General features: G+C 39.1%; 3 protein-coding genes across 9 annotated transcripts in view; 1 reads left to right on the top strand and 2 right to left on the bottom strand.

The window, feature by feature from the left end:
- Nucleotides 1–293: 293 nt before the first annotated feature.
- dnajc8 (DnaJ (Hsp40) homolog, subfamily C, member 8) lies at nucleotides 294–2,827 on the top strand. The gene is made up of 9 exons (XM_008422463.2): nucleotides 294–449; nucleotides 869–970; nucleotides 1,073–1,129; nucleotides 1,298–1,364; nucleotides 1,552–1,646; nucleotides 1,736–1,807; nucleotides 1,901–1,992; nucleotides 2,107–2,182; nucleotides 2,265–2,827. The coding sequence occupies exons 1-9, from the start codon at nucleotides 378–380 to the stop codon at nucleotides 2,382–2,384; spliced, it is 753 nt and encodes a 250-aa protein (XP_008420685.1). The 5' UTR covers nucleotides 294–377; the 3' UTR covers nucleotides 2,385–2,827.
- Nucleotides 2,828–2,832: 5 nt separating this feature from the next.
- Nucleotides 2,833–5,876, bottom strand: LOC145553895 (uncharacterized). Its single transcript, XM_081612995.1, has 4 exons — nucleotides 4,121–5,876; nucleotides 3,700–3,994; nucleotides 3,387–3,474; nucleotides 2,833–3,304 (listed from the first exon to the last, which is right to left on the bottom strand). The coding sequence occupies exons 2-4, from the start codon at nucleotides 3,924–3,926 to the stop codon at nucleotides 3,155–3,157; spliced, it is 465 nt and encodes a 154-aa protein (XP_081469121.1). The 5' UTR covers nucleotides 3,927–3,994; nucleotides 4,121–5,876; the 3' UTR covers nucleotides 2,833–3,154.
- A 148-nt stretch (nucleotides 5,877–6,024) lies between these two features.
- Nucleotides 6,025–23,536, bottom strand: part of clk2a (CDC-like kinase 2a) — a 25,194-nt gene continuing 7,682 nt past the window's right edge. For 2 of the 7 annotated variants that reach the window (XM_081612993.1, XM_008422468.2), the window contains exons 3-10: nucleotides 22,573–22,682; nucleotides 21,564–22,469; nucleotides 21,117–21,263; nucleotides 20,644–20,845; nucleotides 20,461–20,534; nucleotides 19,218–19,408; nucleotides 19,015–19,137; nucleotides 18,322–18,915 (exon numbers count right to left, since the gene is read on the bottom strand). In XM_081612993.1, the coding sequence (XP_081469119.1) occupies nucleotides 19,051–19,137; nucleotides 19,218–19,408; nucleotides 20,461–20,534; nucleotides 20,644–20,845; nucleotides 21,117–21,263; nucleotides 21,564–22,469; nucleotides 22,573–22,682 (1,717 nt within the window). In that variant the 3' untranslated portion in view covers nucleotides 18,322–18,915; nucleotides 19,015–19,050. Of the gene's footprint in view, nucleotides 7,366–7,486; nucleotides 7,578–8,131; nucleotides 8,212–8,445; nucleotides 8,529–8,855; nucleotides 8,986–9,140; nucleotides 9,236–10,075; nucleotides 10,243–11,080; nucleotides 11,198–11,879; nucleotides 11,947–12,714; nucleotides 12,806–13,873; nucleotides 14,187–15,074; nucleotides 15,263–17,105; nucleotides 17,288–18,321; nucleotides 18,916–19,014; nucleotides 19,138–19,217; nucleotides 19,409–20,460; nucleotides 20,535–20,643; nucleotides 20,846–21,116; nucleotides 21,264–21,563; nucleotides 22,470–22,572; nucleotides 22,683–23,536 lie in introns of those variants that run through there. The other 5 variants (XM_081612994.1, XM_008422469.3, XM_008422471.3 and 2 more) reach the window with 5 other exon arrangements.

Raw genomic sequence — 23,536 nt, 5'->3', positions numbered from 1 at the left:
AGTACACACCCACCCATCCATCCATCCATTTTCTTGCACCCTTGTCCCTCAGTGGGGTCGGGAGGGTTGCTGGTGTCAGAACACACCGTGAAGTGTTATGGCAACTAAAACGTCTTATGAAACCAACTGCGACCTTTGGCGTTTATAAACCTAAATATTTTTTACACCAATGGAATACTTTGTTTTGGCGACGGATATATTCAACAGAATAGTTTGTCAGAAGTTCAGAAAGGACCCGTATTGAATCACAAGAAAACCCTGAACTACGAACTGCGCTGTCCCGGTCTCATCTGACGTCATCGGACATTCGACGCCTTGCCCCTGGAAGGTTTTGCGAGTCACATGACCCAATACGTCACATGTAAACCTGAGCGAAAATGGCGGCCGCTGGAGGAGAATCTTCCTCTCAGAGTGTGTCGGATGAATTATTTCAAAACTTTTATACCGAGGTATGAAATACTCAAACATTTTCAATGTTTTTGAGAAGCTTGCTGCCTTATTTGATTTCTACAAAAGTCTGTGTCGATAACGCGATTGTTCAGGTCATATTAGGCCTAGTAGGTGTGAGCATCAGCTAACGACTCATGCTAACATTTACTGATGGGTTGTTTTATCTGCAAACTACTACACATTTGTATTATTTCGTACTTGCTTACAAATACATTTTTTTTTATTACAGACTCAAAGTCCAAATTACGTAAAAAGAAAACGAATGCAATAAAATAATATAGTAGAGCCGTCATTTAAGTGTTTCACTTTAGTTCTGTTACAAGACTTTTCTCCATAACAAACATAAACACGAACATGGTGATTTTGTTTTGTTTAAATAAATCCTGATGGTTTGTGTTGTGGACATGTTTTTCGACAGGTGAAGCAGATTGAAAAGAGGGACTCTGTGTTAACGTCTAAGCAGCAGATTGACAGGTTGCTAAGACCTGGATCATCGTACTTCAACCTCAACCCCTTTGAGGTAACAGATGTTTTCATGTTTTTACCGATTTTTTTTTTTAAGCATACGACTTATATTGTTTGTTTACACCGTAAACGTGACTAGCTATTGGTTTAATTTCAGGTATTGCAGATTGATCCAGAAGCAACAGACGAAGAGCTGAAGAAAAGATTTAGGGCGGTAAGAAAAGATTTGGGTTTTTTTATTTGTACATTTTAAATGGACTTAACTTGTTATAGCACTTTTCCAGTCATACTGACCGCTCAAAGTACTTGACACCAGATGGATGATCAGGTACAGACTGCGGATGAATGTTTTAACCTCCATCTCCCTCTTTTTATTGCATAGTTATCTATTTTGGTCCATCCAGACAAAAATCAGGATGACCCCGAGAGAGCACAGAAAGCTTTTGAAGGTATAAATACTCTTGTCCAGATATCGCTTGTTAAAGATTGTAGCATTATTCAGCTTTATCCTGCTGTTTGCTTTAAACGGGTTAAAGCAAACTCAGCTGTCTCATTAGCATGCGTCTGTAAAAAAACCAACCTGTTTTGGTCGGTGATGCAGCTTGACACACACAGCTATATCTTATTGTTTCCCAGTTGTGGACAAATCATACAAACTCTTACTGGAGCCTGAACAGAAGAAGCGAGCAGTTGATGTGATCCAAGCAGGAAAAGAATATGTGGAGCATATGGTGAGTGGCATCTGTCAGCTTACCTGCAGACACATTTCACCAGCTCCCTTTTTGCATCTCGTCTGTAAGTTATTGTCTGTCATTAACAGGTAAAGCAGAAAAAGAAGCAACTAAAGAAAGACGGGAAACCGCAGGATGTGGAGGAGGACGACCCTGACATGGTAAGTCAGTCAACCTCTAAGGGGATATTATCTGGCTGACCAGTTATGAATATAACAGATATTTTGTTACGCTTTTTTTTTTGTTTCTTCCAGTTCAGACAAGCCGTGTACAAACAAACCATGAAGCTGTTTGCTGAGCTTGAAATAAAAAGGAAGGAAAGGGAAGCGAAGGATATGCATGAAAGGTAGAGAGCCATGTAATTAGAACCTGGATGTTGTCGTGTGTAGGACTGCATAAAGGTACATGTTAAATGTTCCTCTTGTGAGTTTTTTATTCTTAATAAATCCTGTTTAACCAGGAAAAGGGCAAGAGAAGAAGAAATCGAGGCAGCAGAGAAGGCAAAGCGGGAAAGAGAATGGCAGAAGAACTTTGAGGTGAGCTTTGCTGTGTTTATCCATACTGGGATCATCGAGTTGATTTTCGTATTTTCAATCATTTCATTTTGAAATTCTGCAGGAATCACGAGACGGACGCGTGGACAGCTGGAGGACCTTCCAAACCAAAGGAAAAAGAAAAGAGAAAAAGAACAGGTCTTTCCTCAAACCCCCAAAAGTTAAGATGGAGCAGAGGGAATGATGCTGGAAAACTGTCAAACTAAAGTCATTTTCTGTGAATCCCCACCTTTTTGTCTGCAGTCAGCACAGCCGCAATCTGATGCATCACATGACAGGCTCCTTATCCCGACAAATGTAGTTTTGTACTTCATTTTCTATTGTACATACTTGTGATTAGAGTTAGAGACGATGCATCTTCCATTAATGTAACAAACAAAAATGTCTTGTTTTTCGAACCCTAATAAAGCTCGATCTTCAGTCTACAAAGTTGGGAAATGTTTGTTTTGGTACTGCAAAGTTTGGACATTGCACATCTGAAACGATATGGTGAAAGTGTGTCAACTAATTTAGGATATCAGCATTTCCAGTGCTAAATGGACTATTGGAGAAAAACAAAAGCACAGTAAAGTATTTTAAAGTGTAGAGCGTAAATGTATTTGTCTAAATAAAGATGCCAAACACTCATGGTGTAGTCTTTACAGTTTATATTTAATTAGAAATACAAACATTTCTGATCTGGTTCAGATTTTAAGCTACAAACCTAAAAATCTTGGTTCATATATATATGTATATATATATATAAAAAGCTACAATTATAAACTTATCATATGATTGGCAAATGCATGAATACAGTCCAAAGACTTTTCAAGTGTACAAACATGTCAAACGACATAAGCTGTTTTCCTTCCCTCCATTACAAAACAAAATCAGTCACTTTAAACAGATTTCTGCAGCAGGTCTCCTTGGTAAGGAATCTTCCCAGAGCTGCTGACTGTCCTTAGCTGATGCACGTCACATAACTTTGCACTGCTCTCCGCCTGCAGCGGAGACTGCAGGAGACCCGGCGGCGCCTCCTGTCAGCCCGTCCAGACTGAGGCCCTGGAAGGCTCCGAAGAACGAGTCGTCCTTTGTGGCTGCCGCTTTCCTGGCTGCAGGGGTGTGCTGTTGGTAGAAAACAATCACAATCAGGATTACAACCTATTAAACAAAAAGAAAAAAAAAAGAAAGAAATGTAATTATTTACCCTTGGAAGGCAGTGGTGGCTCCTGAAGTGATTTTTCCGTACAGTTCTCTCGGCGTTCTTCTTGGCCATCATGGCCTGCTGACGTTTCCTTTGGCAAACAACACAGAGCCACATTAGGCGCGGCACATGGGCAAGCGGCTTATTCAGGTACCGTACAGCCTTATCCTCATTAAGCTCAGTCTGCCTGGCAAAGAGTCTTAGCCAGATAACAAGACAGTAACGTATGGCTGTATAAAAATAGAAGATTCTAATAATAAACATTTCCCTGTCTTCAACGTAGACCAAACTTTTTTTTTTTTTTTTTTTGCCGTACCTCTCTTTCTTCAGTTCCTCCTGGTAAACCCTGAGCCAGGAATCTGGGACCTTCTGGCTGCTGCAGGGAAGGCTTCTCCTCCGGCTGACGCTCTTCCTGCGCGTGAAGCTGAACCTGCGGACGGACTGGCTCCCCTTGCTTCTTCCTCTCTTCTTGGCGTTTTTTGTGCCGGACACGCAGCTGGTGAACTGCTTCAGCGGCGCTCCCAGCGACATGAAGGAATCCATTTTCCAGAGTCGTCGGCGTGTAGATTTAGCTCCAGACGGTCTCTGCCCGGCTTCAAAGTGAGGTCTACCTGCGGGGGGAGATGAAAATGTTTAGTAACGAATCGATAAAACACACCCCGACACAATCTGTTCTAGCTTAACTGTTTTTATTTAGTTAACATCAGATTACTTCAATAAAACTAAAATCTACCGACCTGTGATGTATCCTGAGCAGTTCAGCTCTCTGTTAAATCTGTAAAAGCAGCATGTCCAGTTGATGAGCCGTTCCCCCGTTGTTCTGCTCGTTCCTCCTCTCTGTCTGGACTTAGTGACGGTTCATCTGATGACTCTGCTGGTCTTGAAGGTTTGACAGGATTATCTGAAGACGCATAAGACGTTCATCTCATTAACAGGAGTCACAAACAAATCTGCGCCGGAAAAAGACCTGTGTGTTCACAGCTGCCAAGTAAAAAGAATAAAACAATTTTATGTCTAAATGCCATTTTAAAACATTACTTCAGGAACTGTAATGTATTTAATCAATTTAGTTTAGCAAACATATATATAAAACTGACAAAACTGTGTCATTACAAGCCAGACAGGTAAAACTTTAAGACACTGAAGGACAGAAGGTGACGCTTTGATGACGCAGGAGGGATCGTCTTTTTACTCCAAAGACGTTTTCATTGACTCGAGGCATTAAGCGCCCACATCGTTACGCCGAGTGACATTTCATTCACAGGTTCATTGACTGAAGGAAATCTGTTGAACTCAAGTCTGGAAAGAAATGACGTTGTCCTCACCTCCACAAATCCTCGGCAAAAGCCGTATAGTTCTGCTGGAGAGACAAGTCTGGCGTTATTAAAGCTTCAAAAACCCGAGCTGCAAAAGTGAAGTGAAAAGTGGAACCTGCTCACATTTTGTCTCGCTATAAGTTTCCTGGGGGTTTACGGGACACAAACACAGAGGAGAGCAAAAATTGCGATATTTCTTACCAATAAAAAACCTGAAAGGTCTGGCATGTGTTTTTATTCAGACCCTCTTAAGCCGAGATCAATAAAAAATAAACAGTTTGCACAAGAATAACAGTGGAAGAAGCTGCTCCGGTCAGATGAAACCAAAATATTTTTTCACATACATACGACCAGCATAAATGCCCAATACTGTGGAAGAAAAAGCTACAAATGAAACGTGGTAGTGGCAGTGTCAGGCTGTGGGGATACATCTTGGAAGATGGATGGAGCAAAATAAACATAAAGACAGAGAAAACAAAACGATGACACTAAATTATATTGTGAAATGATTTCGATCAAAAGATATACATCTGTTAGAGTAAAATCCAGGAATAATGGGCAGACTACCAAAGTTGGTAGAATTGTAATCCTAAAGACTGGATCTACAAATTATTGACTCTGGGGGAACTGCATAAAAAGGCATGCCACACGTTTCAGTTTTATTTGTAAATTAAAACCATGGATCATTTTCCTTCTACTTCACAATGCTCTAGTTCATTTTGGTGTCTTACATACATTAAACTTTACATAAAGAGGCTCCAAAAGGTGTGAACACTATTACAAAGCAATGTACTTTTAATGCAAAGCTAAGCTTAAAGTAAAAAAAAAAAAAAAAAGTCCAATGTAAACAAAAGCCGGAAGGCGCCATCTTTAAATATTAAGCGAGTTATAAATAAAGAGAATGTGAGAGGTTAATAGAGCAACAGGAAGATTACCAACAGATGGACCAGGTGCGCCGCCTCCTCGACTTCTGCTGCCGCTGCAGATCATCCACATTTCTTAATCCCTGGCTCATGACACGGCTGCTGAGTTTATTTTAGGAGAGGAATAAAACACAAGTTACTTCCAGAAGGACTCAACAAGACACCACTGAAATATCTACAGGTTCAGACTTAAAAAAAAAATCCTTAATATGAGCTTTGGATCAATTTTGAATTTGAAATGACTAATTACTTGTCAATAATCAATAATCCGTGATTACAGATTATTGACTTTTTTTTCCCCCTTTACGTTTAAAAAGCCGTCAATAAGCAGATGGACTCTGACACAGCATTTAAAGACTGAACATTCAAACCGCCAGAGGCTCAAACTGCTCAGAGCATTGGTAACCTTTGGCAAAGAAGACTTTAATTCTACACAATAATACATATGTACAGCATTATATACGCTTTCATTTCATACAAAAAAAAACAAGTCACATTCAGGAGGATAATGTGGACTACGACCTATAATAGGAACTGGGAAAATAAATACCACCGATCGGAGCTGTGTGCTTAACCCTAATGTAGAGACTTCTCACGTGAAGTGTGGAAAAGGCAGTTTTGTTTTTTATGAGAACGACCCCCAAGAATAACGCTCAACTTAACTGTAGAGCTGAACATAAACGCATCACCCATCCTCATTCACATCAATATGCTCGATCACGCACACACACACACACACGCATACACACAAAAATAAACACTCACACTTAGAAAAACAATGCATAACAAAACAAACGGGTAAATAAGTCAGGCTACAGAGAGGCCGATGTGAGGAGTGTCCAACGACCCGCCAACTGGGTCAGCTTTCGTAGAGGGGTCAATCTAATTTTTTCTTCTTTTTTTTTTTAGACATGAAATATTAAAAGAATGCAAAGCAACGGCTCATCGACAATGTTAACAAAAACATGGGACGCATGTTTATGCTCCAGATTCCAAAGAAAGCGAATATTTTGTGTATATTTGCTCTTTTTAGAGAATTAGAAAGTTTGTGGCTGAGATACTGATTATACAGCTAGCTATCTATCTCCTTTTTACCCTTTTCCCAGACTTCGGCACTGGGGGAGATTTCTGCTTCCGAACCGATTCGTGTTTTAGAGACGGAGAGTGTCGATGGCGTCATTTTCTTCGGACAGCGGGAAGAGAGGTGTTCCCCAGTCGACAGGAAGACAGAAGCTGCATAGAGGGCTGTTTGGGTACACATCTTTCACCTTCAATTTTATTCAGCCTTGTTTCTTGGGCTGTCGATCACTAGAAAAGATTCGACTCTTCTCCAGCCTTGTACTGCTTATTTTGGTCTCTCTGCTGCAAAAAAAAATAAATAAAATAAAACATGCCACTTGTGCCGACGGGAAAGAACAGGGGAAGGTCGTGCTGGAGGAGCAGGAAGTCAAGGTGTCCATGCTGTTATCGCCCATCCCAGAATCTCCAGTCCAAGGTTAACTGAACAGTTCAGCTGCTGATCTCCACTGTCAGTCGGTCCGTGAAGAGCAAAGGTCACCGGCTGATGTCGCGGTTGCCCTCCCAGTTCTTGCTGCCGGCCGCCTCGCCGGTGCCACTGTTCTCGAAGAAAGGGTGCTTGAGGGAGTCCGACAGCGTCAGCCTCTTGGACGGCTCGTACTCCAGCATGCTTTCAATCAGGTCAAACAACTGGTGGTGCTCCTCTGCTTCGGACAGCAGGTACCGCTGGTGAGGAAGCAGAGAAACAGACGGGGGAGCAATGAAAGCGGGCAGACACGACGCCAAACGTCCCCCGTTACTTCGACGCTGCGCACTGGGGTTTTTTTTTGCAAATGCTCCCACCTACCCGCAGCGGCTTGCAGTTTTCTCTGACATATTTTCCCGCCGACGAGCTCTCGTCCCAATCTAGTCGTCCGCGATAGAAATACTTCTGCTTCCTGAGGGATGAATGTGTGTGAGCAGCTTTAGGAATGTAGACAACACGCTACATGCAACAGGAACATTACAGGGGCAGCGTTGTGTATTTTCACTTGCTTTAAAAATGCTGCACACAGCAAATATAACACTTGACATTGTAATTTAGCACCTTGAAATTGGGCCTCTGTCTCTATAAAAACTCCTGCTCTTTCTGAAGCTCTGCTTTCAGGAAGTTATCACTTTACTCCTCTATTTAATCCTTCAACGTTTTTACCAGCTCGTATGACGAGCTCAGCTGATGCACAGTTCCGCCAGGTGTTTGCTAATTGCTGCTGGCTAGTCTGAAGGAGCCGAGTGCTGCTCTGTGAGGCAGGAGCTCAGAAGCTTGGACACCGCAGCGATGTGCACAGCTGAATGGTTGCCATGGAGATTAAAGGATTTCTCAAATATGCGCGACAGAATCAAGGCAACAGTCAGGGTATGTTTTTGATGACATGATGAAAAGCTCAATAAATGTTGATTTCACATAACACCGCCCCTTTAACGTCTCAAAAACACGTCGCATTTTTCTCACCTGGTCTTACGAATCATCCTTGAGGGCACTGGACCCAGGATTCTTTCCATCATGGCCAAATGCTCTCTGTTGTCATGAGTCTGGAGGACGGACGACAAACAAATGATGACATTTCAGGAAAATATTTTAATAGTTATGCTCTCGCAGAAATTATGCTTAAAAAAAAACAAAAAACAAAGAGTGCATTCCTTTAAGGGTGACTGGAATTTAGTTCACACAATCCACAAGATTGTTTGCTTCTACAAACTGAAAGAACGCCTGAAAGTCATGGACATTGAAATGAATCAAGTTTGCTGGAATGATCAAATGTTTACCTGGAACAAGGTGAAGCCCAAGTAGTACTCAAACAGGATGCAGCCGATACTCCAGACATCACAGGGGTGACTCCAGCCTAGTTCTAAAGTAAACAATAGAATGTATTTAAATTAAAGACAGGTGTCATATAATGAGTAATTATTGTAAATACATAAATAACTCAACATTTTATAATCATCATGTTGCCTCATTATTTAAGGTTTTCACTTCACTTTCAACAGAGAAACTATGATTGAGGTCGTAGAAGGGATTCCAAGTGATTCCTATGTTATTAAGAAAAAATCTTTGTTTTCATTTCAAACATGGAAACAACTCGGTCGCACCATGTCTGTGCATTTCCAAAAGCATTCCCACTGAGTATGTGTCTCGTGTAAACACATAAACACAGTCGCCTATTACATCAGCTCACCTAATATCACCTCGGGGGCACGGTAATGCCTCGTCGACACGATGGTGCTGTGGTGCTCGTGGTCAAAAGTGGCACTGCCAAAGTCCACGACTCGCACTGCTGTGCTTTTGACGGTTCGCTCTTCTCGTTTCTGCGAAACACGACAATTAATAAATGAGTAGACGCCCACCAAGCTTAAGATGGACATGAGCCCCACAAAAAAAAAACAATTACTCATATTTAAAATAACATTTTCTTTAAATTTATGTGATGCCATGCAGGCTCTTGTTCACCGTGTGCTCTTACCTTCTCGACGTTATACGTCATCGTGAAGTCAGAGTTGACAAACAGGATGTTTTCTGGCTTCAGATCTGTGTGTGTCAGTTTATTATCATGAAGAACTACAGAAAAAAGAGAAAGAAAAGGACGGCTTTTTTAGTATCTCAAATCTAAAAAGCATTATAAAGTTATCATTTTGTATAACAAACCCTCTTCTTCTTACGAGAGAAATGTATTCATATAGTTTATATTAAATCATTTACTTTTTTTTTTAAACACCAAATGTTAAAAAACACTCAGATAAAAATACACAGAGTAAATCATAAACATTTACATGCATAAAAAAAAACTCTAAAATATAAACTGTTGTCCTTTAATCAGTTAATAAATGAGGTCCATTTAGATAATGCATTTAGAAAAATTGTTCCACCAATTATCACCAATATTTATCCACTTACATACAGACAGAAACATTAATAATTTTTTCACTGACGTTTATGGAATAAAAAAATTTATAATAATTTAAGCAAGCAGATTGCATTCATAATCCTTTCATAATCCTTTTTTAAACAAAGTTCCTACACATTTTTCACTTAAAAAAAAAAACATTTTTTTTCTCCATTTTTAGATTTTCCAGATCTTTGAGCTTATAAATAATGTGCTTAGTTATTATGGCTGTGTTCTCTAAATCATGAACCACGTCACAGAGGAAGGCTTCTGGTTTTAAAAATACACACATCCGGTCTAAAGCTCAAATCTTTTAAAAGCAAATGTTTTGACATCTTAAAACATGGAAAAATAGAAAAGTATAATTTAGGGAGATACATCATGGCATCTAAAAAAAGAAACAGCTCCAAGTCTGTAAAAAAAAAAAAATGGTAGAAAGGATTTTTCCCATATTTTCCAGAACTGTGTGTGAATCCTGGTCAAAGATTCTCATGACAAAAAAAAAAGTGACTTACATTTCACAGCAAGACAGAGCTGGTAGGCCATGTGTCTGACTTGACCAATTGAGTAGGGTAGATAGTTGTTTTCCTTTAGGAAGTCGAAAGTGCTCAGAGCTAGCAGCTCAAAGGAGATACACATATGACCGTGGTAGTCAAACCAGTCGTACATCTGTACACACAAGCTGCAAAGCAAAGAGAACAAAACCAAAGATGCATCAGTTATTCCCCCAACACACAACTGCAAAAATAAAGCAGTTTTAAAAACGTTGAGAATTACACATCATCAAAATAGTTCCCATTAAAGATGGATGACTTCTGTCAAGTTTGTTAAATCTACCGGTAATCAAATGATAATTTCTTCATCATTGTGCTTGCCATTTTGTTAGAATTTACCGTATTTTCCGCACTATAAGGCGCACCGGATTATAAGGCATACCTTCAATGAATGGCCCATTTTAAAACTTTTTTCATATATAAAGCGCATAGAATAGACGCTTCAGTTTGGGTTGCCAATTTGTTCCATACTCTATTATTACACATCCACATTTGTAAAGAAGTGGTCCCCTAGTACTTTATATAGTAATCTGCCCCAGTCGTTGTTTCACTCACAGTGTTGGTGTTGCGATATTGTGCCCAACTGCTTTCTGGGTAACGCAGACCAACCGACACGCTGCCGCCGCAGTCTCTGTCTCTCTTCCCCTGCCCCTCCCTCCCTGGGCTTTAAATGTATTATCAAACTTTATTAACAAACCAGCGTTCTGACAACTATCCCAGCATGCACCGCGCACCTCTTCTTCTACGGGGAAAATGAAGTCGGCGGCTTCTTACCATAGTTGCTAGCTAGACCTGCTGTGGCTCAATATTGGTCCATATATAAGGCGCACTGGATTATAAGGCGCACTGTCGGCTTTTGAGGAAATTGAAGGTTTTTAGGTGCGCCTTATAGTGCGGAAAATATGGTAAATGCATTTGTGTAAAAAAAAAAAAAGAGAAAAAAATCATATTTACTTGAACACTTACAATCTGTTATCAGGATCCTTTTCATTTATCTTCTCTAAAACGTTAATCTCAAGTCGAGCTGCTTCCTTGTACTTCTCAACATTCTTGATGATTTTCAGAGCAATATGAGCTCCTCCCCTGTAAGAAAAATTATCAAAATGTGTCTTATTCAACCAGCTCCCAAATCTTCTCTGCGAGATTCTTGTCAAAATCTCTAGTTCATTTTGTTGGTACTTTAGTGCTTTATTGTAAAGTAGAAGGAAAAAGATATGCATATTTTTTTTAGACCAATAATCTTAAAAAAAAAAAAAAAAAAACTCCAACAGAATGCAAAGTAACTGTGAACACCGATTTTCAAGCCTTTATTAACAAGGCTTGATTATCAATTAGACTTTGACTAGGTCATTCTAGCACGTAACCACTCCATTTTAACTCTGTATGTTTATGAGTTACAACGTTTAATTTCCCTTTGAGATCAATAAAGTGTTTTTGAATTTAAATTGTCCCATTTCAGGTTTTCTTCCAGCACTGCTTCATCCATCTCCCCAACCACTCTGACCAGTTTCCCTGGTCAGGTTAGAGCAGCTATGTGCTTGTCCAGTACACTTATGTTGTAACACTAATGTCAAAAAAGACAATCCAGGGCTGTGAAAACTTTTTAGGGGGCACTTTCAAGACTTTTAAGTGAAAGACATGATGTAGAAACATTTTTATGTCTACGCTCTTTCCCAAATTGCCTTACAAAACTAAAACTGAATAAATAACACAGTAACAGAGGCTAAAAGCTGTTTTATTTCCTAATTACAGGGGAAAAACCCACCTGCGATGGTCAATGCAGCGCATCACCCTCCCAAAGGTGCCTTCCCCCAAAGTGCTGACAACCTCGTCTGCAACACAATGAAGACAGAAAAGGAAAAGACATGGGGAAGTGGAAAAAGAAAGAGCGACAGTATTAGACATGTGGACACAGGGAGGGAAACGTCACGTTAAAGTGCAGACAGGCGAATCTGTGCTAGCGCCCATCCCCTTCCTACAACAGCTGCCTGTTGAATCTGATTAAAATGTGCAGCATCTGTTTAATACAACAGGAGCTTTAGTGACCAATTTGCAGCTACTGAAGGTCAAAGGACATCTTTTTTTTAGATTGTGTTGGCTTCTGTTTAGGAAAAAAAAAAAGGCTAACATTTAAAATAAGATCAAAATACTCTTCTGAAAGTACTTCTAAACAAAATTACTTCTACAAAACGTTTTGACTGCGTCATTTCTAAATACAGATGTCCCGTTTAAGTTCTCCACTATAACAAAATAAATAAATTATACCGTTGCAGCGAGGAAAAACTTAGGTTACAGATCTAGACTCCGTAACTTATTATAAGCTAAATCAGAACAGACACAAAACAGCTACAAATTGGGTTCAATGTTTAGGGAAAATCAAATAACCTGTGAAACACAAAAAGATGCTCCACAGCTTAAAATCCTTCTATAAATCCCCCTAAAAAAACATTCATCGACAATTTGCAGTCCACCCTGCTGCTTCAGCTGGAGCGGAGAGCATTCTAGCAAGGCATCATCATCAGGCACTTCCATGTCATGTAAATGCTCTATGATAATACTCATATGCAGAAGGGTTACGATAGAGTAGTGGCAGTGAGTACATCTCTCTTGCAGGACGTCCCCACTCCGACAGATCAGGTGCCCTTCCTCGTCGTCCCTCACACTCAGTGCTCGTGTCCGACTGCCGCTCCGCTGTTTTCACACCCGAACCGCCATCAGCAGGTCAGAGCACGGCCGAAGGGGGCATTTCAGAGGCAGCCGTGGCATCAGGCGGCACAGGTGGATGAGGAGGGAGGAAGAGGGTGGTGGTGGTGGTGGTGGTGGTGGTAGTTGTTGTGGTTGTAGGTGGGTTTCGTGGTCATGGGGCGATTCACGTTTGACACCACGTGTAGGAGTAATATAAAAACGATAGGGATATAGTGCAAGGGAACAAGTCAAAGATCACATGTTGTCCTCTGCTCCTCTTCCCACCCTCTAAGTTTAAACCAGAGTTGCTTACAAAACAAGGAAGCAACCTGCATATCCATTCATCAACTCAAAAACACCAAGATAAGACAGTGATAAAAACCTGATGCATAACATCTGGGGCAGATTTCAGATTAAACAGCATGGAAACATTTTTAAAAACAATCCCAACATTTCACTAGAGCAGATTCTATCCCCCCCCCAACTCAAACTACAATCTCATCATCAGGTCTGATTTATCCACAAAAGAAAAGAGAGAGAAAAAAAAAGAGTAATATCAATAAATCCAACTATTAAAATCTAAATTTCTCATTGTCCTTGGCAGAACATTTTCATTTTTTTTACAGGATTTGTTTAATTAAATTCTAATAATTGCCAAAAACTGTTATTCTAATATTCCCAAAAGCAACTAGAATAAAAAAAAACATAGTTTTAACATTTTATACACATTTTAAATATTTAGCATGAATAAAATAATAAGGACAGAGTAGTCAGAGAATAGAATCTGAGTTCAAAAGTGTGTATGGATATGAAAGAGAAATTGAACTATTCCTCACAGAAATTTAACCAAAAATGAAAATGCTCTTCCAAAAAAAAGAAGAGAAAAGAAAAGAAATAAACAGAGTAACCTGTATTAGCAAAAACCAAGTAAATAAAACAAATCATAAAGAATGTAATACTTACCAAGTCCATGTGCTGTCAAGAAAAATGGTTAGAGAAAGACAGACAGAGACAGAGCAGAAAGAAACTAGAGCTGGAGGGAAAGGTTGAGGAGCTAAAGCGAGTCGTACTCACCGAGGACGAGGGGCTATAGGACCTGGTTCTACGCCGCCTTCGTTTGTGCTTACGCCTGCTGCCCTTCCGCCGGTACGAGTCGTCCCGCTCACGCTCTCTCTCGCGGCCATGTCGGTAGTCGTACATGTTCGGGGAGAAATCTCGAGGATAATAGCTTTCGGCTGCTCCGTGCGGCTCCCTGTCCCTGTCCCGCTCACGGCTCTGGTCCAATCGTCTGTATCCCTCATAGTATCTTCTGTCGAACGGCCGGTGTTCTGTTGAGCGATTGTCATAGCTGCGGCTGCACAGAGACACACAGACAAAATGCTGTGTTCTAAAAACAGAAGGAAAAAAAAAAAAAAAACAGAAGCTCATGCTATTAAACACAAGATTCACCAATCACAAATTAAGCAACACACTGACTTCCAGATTACAATTCTGTTCGACTTCAAAATCTCTTCAGGAACTAACATTAGATTATTTTACTTTCTCCATAAACAAAGTCTTTACACATGCTACATTGTTAAAAGATTCATGTAAGTGTTTTTTAACTTTAAAAAAAGCCTGTCATAATGAATTATTTAGTTTTGAACCCGAGGAGGTAACCCCGTCTACAGAGAGCAGTCTGTGTTACACAGCTCTGCAGTTAAGTAGGATTTCACAAAAATCTCAGAACATTATTAAAAGCTGACATTTCAGAAGTGCAGAAGTAAACCTATACTTCCCTCTGTATATTCCCTGTAAAGTAAACAGAACCTTAAAATTTCTAAAATATTCCCATAAATCTGGACTCTTCAAAGGACAAAACAAAATAACTTTGCTGCAAAATTATTTCCCTCAAAGTTGCTGTAAAATGATTTTAATTTGCCATAAAGTTATTTACAGAAAAGTTAAATAACTTTGCTGTAAATAAAGTTACAGTTTAAGGAACAATAAATATGCCGGCTTTAAAATAGCTTCCCCTCCAGCCGCTTTTTACACATCGTGCACTTCCTCTAACATTTTTAAAATCACCCACTGATACTGAAAGTAGTTTAGTTCTGCTCCCACAAGGAGTCTTGTTATCACCCCGACACGCTGCTGATCAAAATTAAGATTGCGTTTCTAATTTCCGACCACATTCAGGGTCGGTCGAAGATGAAACCGAGCGATTCTGGTCACCGTCTCACTCCTCCTTTACAGCAGAACACGCTGAACACGTTTTCCACAATGCAGCTCGTACCTCCTTGAGCGTAGATAGCTTCCTTCTTGTCGGTGCCCTCGTCCCCTTCTGTCACGATCTCTGTCACTGCTGGTGGAGTTAGTGGGTGTCCTTCTGTGTCGATATCTTCGTCCTCTGTCTCTGTATCTGTCTGGATAGCTGGTTCGACTATCTCTGTCTGAAGATGTGTATCGTCTATTGTGAGGCATCTAGGGAGTTGATAGAAAGAAAAAAGTATTTTAAGGTAAAAAAAAAACAACACACTGACAATATGCAGCCAAGATTACACTGAGATACATTATTTAATGTCAGCATCTGAGATCTAATATTAGATCGTTGAGGGATGCTGGACATTTCGCCACTTTGTTACTTCCTACATTTACAGTTTTGGTGTATTCAAACTCGCAATTTAATTAAAAAGAACACGTGTCGCTAGGTGCTCCTTTGAGAGCTGTGGATGTAAGAGTAAATGTGTACATGGGGTACTTTACTTTTAATTTCAGGTTCGTAATTTGTCAAATTTCATAAGAGTCAAGTGGCTCAAACTAGGCAGATATCTGGAAACGGTCATAATTACTAAAACTGGAGTTTCCCCATTTAGGGACAACATAGGCTTTTTCTATTCTCAAGCAGAAAATCTTCAGAAAACAGATTTATAATTACATATATAATTGATTAATAATTATTGTTACACCAAGAAAACAAACTAATATCCCATAGTTTCAGTACATTGGTTACAAGATGGCTATGGGTGGGAAACAACTGACCCACAATACCTATTGACAAAACCAATCCAGCCAAAACAACAAAGTCTTCACAAATATGCAAAACAGAAGAAGATAAGTCACTGGGTATCACTCAGTCCTGGCCTCTCATCGCTCATGTATGGTAACAATGTCATTGCAATACCACAGTTGCAAATGACTGCTTGTATCCAATATTTGGTACAATATTTCAGATGCCGTGAAGAGAAATATCTGCTTGCCAATGACTTTTGGCTGCTTGGAAGGACTTGCACACAAAGCTAATAAAGAGTGGAGAGAACATTATAAGTGCTTCACCACTGTCACCACCAATATTTAATAATAATAACATCAAAATGTCATGTTTTCCTAATATTGTGCACCACTAATTGATTGCTGGATAAAAATCCTTTAATACTGTTGGTGACGTTTTCCAAGATGGCTTGAGGCCCCCCCATTGGAGAACTTTCTAGATGCGGCCCTGAGAGGTTGCAGATTATATTATCAAATTAAATTAAACCGGATGTAAAACTGTCATTACACACTTTGTTCATAGGACTCTACTGCCAACAAGACGTCAATCGAAACCAAAGTATTACTCAAAAATGAATACAAAAACATTCCTCATGTTGAAACTTTAGTGTGTAGAATAATAGCCTAAATATTATTTTTGTCTTGGACATAATCACATCTCACAGCAAACCCACGCACCCGTCTGCAGTGCAACCTCTACCAAGTGGAAGCAGAGAGCCTTGGAGCAAAAATAGCATCTGCTGGAGAGGCATGTTGGAGCTAGACTCGCAAATATGTGGACACATGCAAAAATGCATGTATATATAACGCCGCTGCATGTTTTAAATAATTTTTTTTTTTTTACTTCATAGCTTTATACAAGTGTAAAGAGAAAACATATCCCCAATGTGTCGATTTGATATTTTAACACATATTTATGTGGACATATTTAATTAAATAGGATTCATTTTCGAATCCCTGGCTCATAAAATAACAAGAGCTTACAACCTATGTGTTTGACGTACCACACTCCAACCACGACATTTCGCTTCAATTTTATAAAAATTCAATTTGGTGCTAATAATATACGCAAGAACCATAATATAAAACATAAACACAAAACATAAGCTGGCTTATAGAGCGAAGCAGCAGCAGCCTAGGTGCTATACTAGCCACTAGCTAATGTAAATAATTTCACCGCCATCTTAGCTCCACAGCAACTAATGCTAGCGGGTGTGCTAGCGGCGGTTTAACTGGTGTGAAACTGGTTAGAAGAAGATTAAAAATAGGTATTAACCGTTTTCGCAGCGAGGCCTGTGCGTTTGTCCCATAAAAAATCCGTGGTGGCGTTTGGGTTTCTTCACTATCTTGTTGCTGGCCCGATGTTAAGCGCTACTTTGCTATCGCGTAGCCAACGTTCAGTCCAGCAAAGCAAGTTCTGGTTCAAACTGGAAAGGCTGTAACGCCTCCCTGCGCTCAGAGACAGTACTGTTCAAATATAAGCTACAAATAAGGTTTGAAAAAAAACATATCTAGTTTTAGGTCGGAGAGAATGAACAAAAATAATACTTGTTTGCAAAATGCCACAATAATGTATTCAAAATCAGAAGTTTGCATACAGTTCCACAATGTTTGGTTGCATTGTCTTTTTCCTTACACACACTTCTAACAATGGTTTGCTGAAATTCTGCCCCATTCCTCCTCAGAGAACTGGAGTAACTTGAAGACCCTTTTGCATCCAAGCTTCAGTTTTCTGGCTTATGTCTTGAAATATTGCCTCATCATGTTATTTCCTCGTGGAAATTCATTTTATGAAGTGCACCAGTTCCTCTTGCTTCAAAACAGCCAAACACCATGATGCTGCCACTCCCATACTTCACTGTTTGTATGTTTTTTTCTCAAAATATAACTGTAATTATGGCAAGGTGGTTCGCCTTTGATCTCATAGGATCAAAGAACTATCCTCCACTTGACTATGGAGTCTCCCTCAAATAATTTGGCAAATTCTAGTCAAGTCTTATGGGTTTTCTTTATCAGCAGCTTTCTCATTGCCACTCTCCCATAAAGCTTTAAATGGTGAACAACTCAGGCAATAGATGTTGTAGAGTATTGCAACTCCTTCTACTGTAGTCGTAGGTCTCCTTCTTGCACAGTGTATAACGGCGTTATGTTCCTTACAATGTTTAATGATGAATTTAACTGAACTACAGGGTATATTTGGTGCTTTAGAAATTGTTTTGTATCCATCCCTTAGCTTACACTCATCAATAACATTTTCTCTGATTTATTTGGAGTGTTCTTTAGTCTTCATGTTGCAATGGTAGCCAGGAATACTCTTTAACCATTGAATGAACTTTCCACACATAGGAGTTTTTATGCAAGTCACTTGGGACTCATTCACTGCACTGATCTCCATTCCACTTACTGCGAGACTGTTAGCAGCAACTTTCTGGACCTCTATTGATTTAGGTCAGTCACTTTAAGGGGGGGGTGAATATTTATGAAATCACTCATTCTATGTCAAATATTTTTATTATAATCATTTCGTAGAAATGTTCACTTTGACAATAAAGAAATCATTTCTTGTGAAAAATGGCAGATTTGGATTGATTTGTTAAAGCAATCACAGATAAAACATCCAAGGGGTTGAACATTTTTTACAGACCCTGTACCACACAAAAAACAAGATGGTTTTTATTTAACAATACAGACCACACAAGAAGGTTTAAAAAAAAAAAAAAAAGCATTTGCAATTGAATAGAAATAACTGTCTTTTAGAAAAATAACGAGTTCTCTGCTATTTAAATGAGGTAGAACATTCAGAAGATCGATGATACTATTCCAATCTACAGACGCAGTTGTGTCACTTCGACAATGTGGTTTCAAAAATGTATTAGCTTAATGTGAATTTAGCTTCCTTAACGGCCCAAACTCTCAGATGACTCAAGAAAAGCTGCAAGTGGAACAGCCAAAGTCACATAATGCCAGAGGAATTTTGGAAAACCACTGCAGCGTTTCCACCAGGAGCTGGGAGCGCCAGCAGAAAGTACGCTGTTCCCCTTTTCAGACATGGTTTTTCTCAACCTAATGTGTTGATTTTAATGATCCTACAGAGCAAAACAAAACGAGTAACAGAATTCGGCTTATCGTAATACATCATTGCGATCAATTCCTAAGTTTGAATGATCTAAAATAAATAATTTTACCAGTGACTAACGAGGTTTCTTCGCCGATTCCGCAGCCTACTTCTTGAACATGCTGTGCCTCATAATGACCATATGTTCCAGACGCAGCGAGCCTCGGTAGAGCCACTCCTTGTGTTTATCACTCTGAAGATGGAAATGAACAGAAACATCTTGCGCTCAAAAGGAAAAACATGATCAAAAGTACTTAATAAACGTCAACTAACCTCAAAAATGACCTCAACCAAGCTGCAGTCAACAGCCGTGATCTCACACTTCTGCATGACACCTTCATAGTCAGCCTTTATAACCTGTCCAACTTTGTACTGGGTCTGCGGTGGGTAAGGCCAGTCTTTCAGATAGTCCTTCATGAAGGTCCTGTGAATTTCATCAGGAATGTCGTCTAAAGGGTTGTCCACTGTCAAAAAAGATACACAGTTTTTGTGATGGTAAGACGACAGATGCTGTGTACAAAAAAGTGAATAATTTGAGTTATACTTCAAGATTGGCACACAATTTCTATATTCAGTTGGATTTGGAAATGGTATCATAACAATATTTCATATTGCACTACAAAAACAGAACTTTATCAAGTACTTTGGTCTAGTTTCTAGTACAAATAACTTTTCAGAAAGAAATAGGAGCTTGTTTTAAGTCAGTAATTCCTTAATATTGATGAAAAAGTACTAGCTACAAGTGAAATAATGTACCAGTAGAACAACACATTATTCCCATATTATAAGTTTTAACTTCCAATATTATAGGATGTTTATTTCGGAAAATAAAATGCAGCCACATATTAATTTTTTTTCTGGACTCATATATAATATGGATTATAATATGGAAAGCAGTAGCTTTCTTTTTTTATTTTAAAGTTCATTGATATAAGGGGCTTTTGTACATTGTTCAGGTATAATTGGATCAACATTTTAAATCAATTCAAAGTAGAAGTGTGAATCTTTCACCGACTAGTGAGTCGATTTGATCCAGAAACTATTTCTAATTCAGAAACCAATTTTTCTATTCAAACCGTCTTGAGATTCAGTTTAATTTAGTTCACCAAGAGGAGGAAAATATTGTAAAACAAATAAAACATTTATTTAAAACAATTCTATGAGGTTCCAAGCTCAGTTCACATTTAAACAAAAAATAGGTTTGTGCATGAAATTATTACTACCAGTATTAGCTTAGTTGCTTGTCTTTTTCTTAAATAAAAAAAAAATATATATATATATCAAAGAATAATTCAAAATAACACACGGTGGGCGAGACGATGTGAGGGATACTCACAAATACGAGCCGCAAACATGCACAACTGAATCACATTTTAAAATAGATTTGTTTTGAATTGATTCAAAATACTCAGGAGTGGGAATTACAACGCTGATTCTTTTTCTGCACCTGCAACTTCTAAAATTTTATTTAGTATCTTTTGCCAATAAGTTATTAATTTTCTTAACACAAACTTACATGGTCTGTACACCAGATGAAGCACAGGCAACCCAACGTACACGGGAGTGTGGTCATCAATATACACCAGGAACCTAGAAAAGACCAAACATTTTCATCAAATGGGTGAAGGAAATTATGTTCACTTTAAAGTAGAAGAAATTAGCTTTATATAAAGGTTTAAGTTCAGCGAAAGATTCAAACCTCATGCGATTTTTTCGGCTAGGGAGCTCGGCCATTATGCCGGGCTTGTATGCCACTTTCTCGTTTGAAATCTTGACCACCACACGACAGCCTATAGAAAGCTCGTCCAACTTTGGCATGTTGTCAAAGGCGAGGTGGTGACCGGACACAAGGATTTTACCCTTCTCCTCAAAATTGACCTTGTATTTCACCTTTCCACCTTCTGAAATGAGAAGAAACAGCAATACACTTAAGAGACTCAAATTAAAGCTGCTTTGGACAAACCTGTTTGGGAAAAAGGAGACAATTTCTTCTACTGTCCAAAATATGTCAGAAGGAATCTTAAATTTAAACATAAAGTTTCTCACCACAGAGAAAATTATATTTTCAAGTCAGCAAACTCGGCTCCAACTCATCAAATCCTTTGTAAACAAGTGTTTTTTAGCCGGTTTTTATAGGGAGGCTGGACATGCATAAAAGCCATAAAGTCTTGCCTTTTGTTACTATTTCTGCAACTTTTCCTCGTTGCCAGCACAAATGTTGCTTCTTCGCCAGGACGTTCATGTTCACTTCGATTTCTCGTTTGGGCACGCTTGGAGGAGCAACGGTCTTTTTAAAGGACTGCTGGCTGGCAGAGAAGTCTGCAGTCAATGCAAAAGAAAAAATAATAAAAAAAAAAGGCACAAAATGTTACTAGCAAATCTAAGATATGAGAAGATTATGACAATGTACGAGAATGGTTACGTCTTCTACAACAACAATGTGTCGGAAGAAACCGACACATTGTTGTCTAAAACAGTTTAGAAATATAACATGTACAATTTTCTTCCTTAGTGTTATGCAATAATGCTGAGCATGCAAAATAAACTATTTTAATCAGTAATAAATTTAATATAAAACATAATAAAATTATATGAGTGTTTGATCAGCTCCTGGCTTACTTTTTGTCTCTGCAGGTGGTGTGAGTGTTTTGACCACACTGACTGTTTTGGACGACTCTTTTGCTGACACCGGCGTTTTGGATGGCTGTGTTGTTGATGGCGGCGTTTTGGATGGCTGTGTTGTTGATGGCGGCGGTTTGGACGGCTGTGTTGTTGGCGGCGGCGGTTTGGATGGCTGTGTTGACGACGTTTTGGCGGATTCAGACGTAGTGTTTCCTGTGCTGGGCTGAGCTCTCGTCTCTGTGGTTTTCCCTTGCGTTTTTGTTGCAACTGCTGCAGTGGTTCGGGATGTCTTTATCGTCTTTCTGGTGAGGGACCTCGTTAGTTTTGTAGAGAGGGACCGAAGTGCTACAGCATCTTCTTTGCCGCTTAAATCGTCACTATCTGAAGTTGATGGTAAGCTCGACGATCCCGACACATCACTCTCCTTGTATTTGGGTTTTTTGACGGTAGTCGTTGATCTCTTGCTCCTCCTGGTCTCTGGTGAAGATATTCTGCTTCTTTTGGAAGCCAGATTGAGCTTTGCATGTTTTTGTCCATTTTTATTAATTTTTCTCTTCTTTTTGGATCCAGTACTAAAATCTGAGAGTGAACAGTCTGACTCACTCGCCTCTTTCTCTGGTTCCCACTGAGCATCTGACTCCGGAGAGCTTAAATTATTCTCGTTATCGCTGTCAGAGTCAGACGAAAGAGATGGGATAGCGGCAGAAATCTCAGAATCTGTAAGTTTACTCAAAACCACCACAGGTTCTTTTTCTAAAGCGACACAGAGGCTTTTTTGAACAACAACTTCCTCCTGACATTCTTCAAGTTCTGACACTGGTGACTGTGAAGTTGAGTCCCTGGAAGCTGAAGGTCTGTGAATACGATCCTCCGAAGAAACAAACACAAATGGTAAAGTACGCCCTAAAAAGTAAAAGGAAAAAAAAAGAAGGAGCAAATCAGTGGGATTCAAATCCCAGTTTCAATCTCAATTGTTTCAATCTATGAGGCGATTGATTTCTCTTACTGCAGCTCGTGGGTTCTTCTCCGTCCTCACCGTCTGAATCCAAGTCTGTGTACTCCCATCCCAACTGAGAGTACAGTTCCTTCACAGTGTTCTCAAATGTCACAACAGACCTAAAATATAACAGAAAATAAAATGAACAAAACAAAGAGTGCAGGAAATTACACCCTGAATATAGTTTTTAAGAAGTGAAGAGTCTCCAGTTGGTTCAGATGATGTTTTCTAATGAATATTGAGTATGCATAAAATGTCTAAACACCCTTAAAAGTTGATCACATTGGTAACATAAAATATCCATCATATTAAATGAAATTATATCTTCTATATTCACATTTTTTCCTGTATACAGACTCCAAATTGCCACAAACCAGATCACAGTAAGCATGTAGAAGATAATCCTCCACTCAGGAGAAATCAAACTTAAAGAGCAAAACAGCTACAGTTTTATGTTCACTACTATAGATTCTTGTTTTTTAATCTCCAAATAGCTCCCCTCTGCTTTCATCAATCAAAATTCAACTAGCAAAAAAAACCACTAAACATCAGTATGTTAACCCCAATGAGTTCAGTAAAATTTATAGTACATGATTAATGTGCCCGTTTTTAAAAATTGTTGATTTATAATGTGTACATAGTACATTTAGTCAGTCTGAATATGGTTGTATGTTTTGTTTGTCTTCTCATGACATTGTTTTATGTGATGTTTTCCTAACAGGTTCTCGTTGGAAACGAGAATTTGATCTAAAACAACTTGCAAGGTAAGATAATGGTGAAGTAAAATTGTTAAAAAATTAAATTAGGCTGCATCAGAGACACACCAGAAAGGTCCAACTATGATATAAATCTAACAATAAGTAAAAAAAATAACAAAGTTGCTAATGCTCTAAAACAAGGGAGAAGAGGATGAGAGAAGCACTCGTCACTGCAGAATCAGCTTTGTCACCAAGTTTGTGTCCCCAGAAAATAA

The sequence above is a fragment of the Poecilia reticulata genome, chromosome 11, assembly GCF_904066995.2.
Source record: "Poecilia reticulata chromosome 11, P_reticulata-male-v2, whole genome shotgun sequence".
Taxonomy (NCBI): Eukaryota; Metazoa; Chordata; class Actinopteri; order Cyprinodontiformes; family Poeciliidae; genus Poecilia; species Poecilia reticulata.
The sequence above is the reverse complement of the archived record's forward strand: the minus strand, read 5'-3'. Positions and strand labels throughout refer to the sequence as shown.